Genomic DNA, 6,000 nt, shown 5'->3' on the forward strand with positions numbered 1-6,000 from the left:
AGCTCTTGATACAAGGACTGACAAGCTGCTAAACCTGAAATTGAATAGAATGTTATAGCTGTAAAATGTGTATTATACAAAAAATAAATAAATTAGCTCAATTAAAGGACAACCTGCTAAACCTGAATTTAATTGCATTTTATAGCTGTAAAATACATGACATGTGTATTATACATACATACATACATACATACATACATACATACATACATACATACATACATACATACATACATACATACATACATACATACATACATACATACATACATACATACATACATACATACATACATACATACATACACACACACACACACACACACACACACACACACACACACACACACACACACACACACACACACACACACACACACACACACACACACACACACACACACACACACACACTATTTAAGGTGCAACACTGGATCACAGAGCTATTGATCCTTTTTGGGAGTCCATAAACCTACTTCAGTTTTGGCCATTAGTGGAGATATGGGATGGGAACCTCCAAACATCAGACATAATGGCAAATGCTTCGGCTTTGGAATAGACTTGTGAAGATGTCTGATCAGAGACTTACTAAAGATATATTTCATTGTGACATTTTGCATTATCATTCTTGGGCTAATGAGTTCAAATCCTTATTGTATTTCATCATTCATTTTCCAGAACTGATTAGTATGTGATATTCAATAGATGTTTCTCATGTATAAAGAAAAATGGTCTGTTGATATATGGTATAAACAAAAATTACAAACCTATTGACTTATAAAGAATAGCTACTGTGCAGAATCTTGTGTGAAGTATAATTTAAACAAAATACAAAGATCCCCATGTGCACATATATGGTCAGGAACATTACCACTAGCCCTAGAGACTAGCAGGTCTAAGTGCCACTCCAGAGGGGGACAGATGTATTCTGGTTCTGAGCTAGGCGGATTGAGCATGAGGTATATCTATCTATATATATAGATGTGGCTGAGTTCTCAAGACATAGTACACATTGGTAAGTTTTATGTCAGATTATTATGTCCTCATAACTAAATGATAGGATTTAGGTAAAAACATCTGTGAAATATCCCTTTAATGACCCTGATAAATTATGTTACACACACACTCAATTAGAGAAATAATGATTATTCTACATTGTCCTCTTCTGTCTAGATCTGCCCCTGGTCAACCTCACCGTAGAGCCGCAACCCATTCTGGAAGGGAATCTGGTGAAGTTCCACTGTTCTGCCAAGGCCAACCCACCCATCCTCTTATACAGGTCAGCTGCTTCACTCTTCTCACATTATCATTATTGTTTTTGTGTATTGTATATGGATAATAATGTGTCTTCTTCTTCTTCTTCTTCTTCTTCTTCTTCTTCTTCTTCTTCTTCTTCTTCTTCTTCTCTTCTTCTTCTTCTTCTTCTTCTTCTTCTTCTTCTTCTTCTTCTTCTTCTTCTTCTTTCTTCTTCTTCTCTTCTTCTTCTTCTTCTTCTTCTTCTTCTTCTTCTTCTATTTCTTCTTCTTCTTCTTCTTCTTCTTCTTCTTCTTCTTCTTCTTCTTCTTCTTCTTCTTCTTCTTCTTCTTCTTCTTCTTCTTCTTCTTCTTCTTCTTCTTCTTCTTCTTCTTCTTCTTCTGCTTCTTCTTCTGCTTCTTGTAAATGGTAAATGGACTGCATTTATATAGTGCTTTTATCCAAAGGGCTTTACAGCTTATGCCTCACATTCACCCATTCACACACCAATGGCGGAGGCAACCATGCAGTGTCACTTAATACAGTATCTCCACCACTGAAGGCATAACGGCATCACGTTTGTCACAGGGATGTTTATTCACTTTGGAAACTATCGTCGGCCCACATGGCTGTCACATTGTGATGGTGTGGAACCCTGACAGTTTTTAATGAAGTCTGTCTGAATGACACTTGACTGTGACCCCGAGGCTACTGTTGCCAAGTGCCCATTTGCAAAGATGCAAGAATTAAAGGTCCAATCCTCAATCTGAAAGTAAACAAGAAGGGTGAAAACCAACGGTAGTCGAGGAATCTTTTGCTTCCAAATAAATTAGCTCAATTAAAGGACAACCTGCTAAACCTGAATTTAATTGCATTTTATAGCTGTAAAATACATTACATGTGTATTATACATATACATACATACATACATACATACATACATACATACATACATACATACATACATACATACATACATACATACAACATACATACATACATACATACATACATACATACATACATACATACATACATACATACATACATACATACATACATACATACATACATACATACATACATACATACATACATACATACATACATACATACACACACACACACACACACACACACACAAACACATACTGTACTACGCTATATACTATATATATATATAAATCTTCACCCTTCCATGACTAAATGTAGAGGTGCAATTTCCTGTCCAATTTCTCTCTTGATAGTTACATTGGACAGGAAATAATCGCTGAAATTGCCCTCTCTGTATTCTCTTATATGGTGATGGTAGGGTGATTTTCTCCACATATCCCATACTGTGCTCACATCATGGGAGAGTCCACCATACACATGAGTATTTTGATGGGGGAGTCCACTATGCACATACAATCCCAGTAAGTACAATTAAAATACTTTTGACCTGTTGATCTGGTTTCAGCTTTGTTCACAAGAGACAGATGTAAAACTATTTTGAAAAGAAAATACTGTTCAGAACCCCTAATATAAATACATTCTGAAGATGATGTTTGAGTGACATACAGAATAGCAATATAGAACACCTGATAGTCACTTGACAGTCATTTTAATACTTGCTGACTGGGTAACTTAACAAACATATATATATTTTTTAAATTTATTTTATTTTTATTTGACATGAAACAAGACAGCACAATACAGTAATAACAACAATAAGCAGGACTTCACAGGACATAATAACAACAACAACAACAATAACGACAATGGAAATAACCAAAACAATAAAACAGAACATAAAAATAAAATTGTGTTACCACAGACACCACAAAGGACAGAGTGCATCGAGAGTTGGCCACCAACCCCATAGCGCACAACCTCCTAGGTGTGAGATACGTCCTACGAATATAATTAAAATGTATTCGCTGGGGATTAGGATTGCGGGAAGCCAATGTGACATTAGTCCAAATATCATCCCAGTCTAACTCAGGGTCTAATTCCGGGATTTCCCCTCGCCAGATTATATCTAATGTTACGTTCTTAAATGTGGATTTGATCAATAGTGTGTACAAATCTGAGACAAACCCTCTCGAGGTTGTCGTGTCTCTAATAAGTGAAAAGGATGTGGATGTAATGCTTGGGCCCACGGAACCCCATGCATGAATTGCATTTTTCTTATACATATTGTGACGAGCCTGGTGGTGTTCAGACTCGCCACGGTTCAAAAACAAACAAATTCGAATGTCCACACAAATGCAATATCAATCAATAAGAATATTTATTGATTATGGGCAGAATTCAGTTCGAAAGAGAATGGTCGTAATACAGTTCGATGGTCAAAACACAAAACAGGCTCTCGTACAAAAGAAGGGATTGTTCAAAACTCAGACTAGTTGTCCGGTCTAGGGTCAGTACACAATGTTCTCAGCCAGTCTAGGGTCCAGTACACAATGAACACCTTCTCGCCTTCACCTCTCCTCTCACTACCTCTCACCTTACAAAACTCTGAATATCTCAATCTCTCTCTCTCTATGTCACAACTCCAACCTCAACTCCACTCAACTCACCGCTGACTAACCTAGTGTATTTGTAGTGTCTGGGGTGTGTGCACGTGAGATGTGGGTGAACTAATGATGCACAGGTGTGTTCTATCAGTACTAATCAGCTACCTAATTGTTTCTACTCCTTCCGTGGCAATAATATCTCCCGTCATTCACATATCCATGCGAGGGGGGGGGGGTGATATCTGCCACAATATATACAATATATAGTACAACAAAAAAGCATTCTGGACGTTAACTCTCTTACATTGAGAGAGTTACATAATATAAACATCTTGGCATCTGGCCTGATACGAAATGCATTACAGATGATCTTATCAGTAAATTGCAGCAAAGGAAATGGACTTGTTGAACAGAAACAGATGATTATGATTATGATTCCTATGATTAGTGGAAAGATGATTGTCGAAGCGGTTTTCAGTTTTGGATTATGGGGATGTAATTTATAGATATAGGCTTCTGGTTCCACCATACACGGATTGGACTTAAAGTGAAGTGAGATAGTGGACCTCAGCATACATCCACATAGGCATGTCCATGCGCCACTCAAATACCTAGTGTTCGCCTACTGGTGTTGAATCAAATATGTCTCAGCAAGTGGGCTGATCAAAGGAGATTGGTGGATCACAGATCCGGCACGCTGGGACAATGAAAGGCAAAGGACTGCAGACTTTCCGTTCCCATGTTGTGACCAGTGGTTCTCAAACCTTTTTGTGTCAAGGACCCTCAAATAGACACGTAATAGGTCAGGGACCCCCATTTGATAGGATTCTGTTCCAGGGTCCAGATAGGTTCCATCTGAGATGATATTTGTTGTTAGATGTGATTTTGTCCTCTCTGTACTGTAGGTGTGGAGAGAGTGAAACATATGATCAGAATAGTCATTCAGATTATGTACTAAAATGTATGTTGTGTAGTCATTTCGGTTTGGATTTTACAGCACAAAGTATAAAAATAAGAATAATACAAATAAGAGGAGAATGAGCATGAGCTTGTCAAATGCCATAACAGAGGAGATAACAGAGGGGAGAGTGAAACCTATCATCAGATTAGTCGTTCTTATACATTATCTCCCTTCTAATCATAACATTTTAGTGAAATTAAACTTAAACTTAAAATTTCCCATTTCTCAGGGGACCCCCTGTAACCCTGTCAAAGACCCCTGGGTGTCCCACTTTGAGAACCACTACGTCAGAGGCTTTAGGCCCTTAGACTTGGTATATCATTCCGTCCCTCAGGTTTATTACGGGTGATGGTTATGGTACTCATCATTTCATCCTTTATGATAAGGTAGCTTAGTCTTCTCTGCCCAAGAGACTAGAAATGTTGGTATATTTTCATCTGTAAAGCACTTGTTGGAAAACTAGCATATTCACAACCGTGCTGGACTGGAAATGTGGACCCTATCTAACTCGTTCAAATTTCTGGCTTATACTTCAGATCCCCCGAGCCTGTTCTGAATTTGGAAAGTCGACTTTTCGAGTTTGTGCTCTGTACACACAATCTTCAATTCACCCCAAAATGTATACTTTTGGACAGCTTAGTACCATTATCACAAACCACTCCATTTCAGTGTGTAATTGTTTGACAAATTGTTATTTTCTTTTATCTTTTGTTTTCTCTATAATTATATTCTCTATATTCTGAATGAGGTCAATGTCAATGATACAAAAACTTTGTTTTAACTTTTTCTCCCATCCCCCAATTTAGTTGTTATGACAATTCCCTCCTGGTTGTTGCACAGATTTTAATAAAGGTTTGAATGAACGAATTAATGAACGAATGAATGGACCTCATAGTTGTCCTTTGATTTGAAATACAAACGTGATCACCAGGCAATTTGACATCACTGTCCCAATACTTTTGCATCTACATGTAACTATAACAATCGCACACACACACACACACACGCACGCACGCACGCACACACACCACACACACACACACACACACACACACACACACACACATGCACACACAACACACACACACACACACACACACACACACACACACACACACACACACACACACACACACACACCACACACACACACACACACACACCACACACACACACACACACACACACACACACACACACACACACACACACACACACACACACAACACAACAGCAACATATGTATCTTACTGATGTGGGCTGTTAGGGGTAGGGTAGGCACTTAAGCTGGTTTAAAAAAAACTGTGT

The 6,000-nt window shown here is 38.1% G+C and overlaps 1 protein-coding gene across 1 annotated transcript in view; it reads left to right on the forward strand.

Moving 5' to 3' along the window:
* The window catches only part of LOC311232985 (kin of IRRE-like protein 3), a gene marked incomplete at its 3' end in the record, with an annotated part of 534,465 nt that overhangs the window by 451,612 nt on the left and 76,853 nt on the right, over window positions 1-6,000 (forward strand). Inside the window, exon 6 of the mRNA XM_084319831.1 lies at window positions 1,174-1,279. Coding sequence (XP_084175957.1) covers window positions 1,174-1,279 — 106 coding nt within the window. The remainder of the gene's footprint in view (window positions 1-1,173; window positions 1,280-6,000) is intronic.

The sequence above is a fragment of the Notolepis coatsorum genome, assembly GCF_963971535.1.
Source record: "Notolepis coatsorum genome assembly, chromosome: 8".
Lineage (NCBI taxonomy): Eukaryota > Metazoa > Chordata > Actinopteri > Aulopiformes > Paralepididae > Notolepis > Notolepis coatsorum.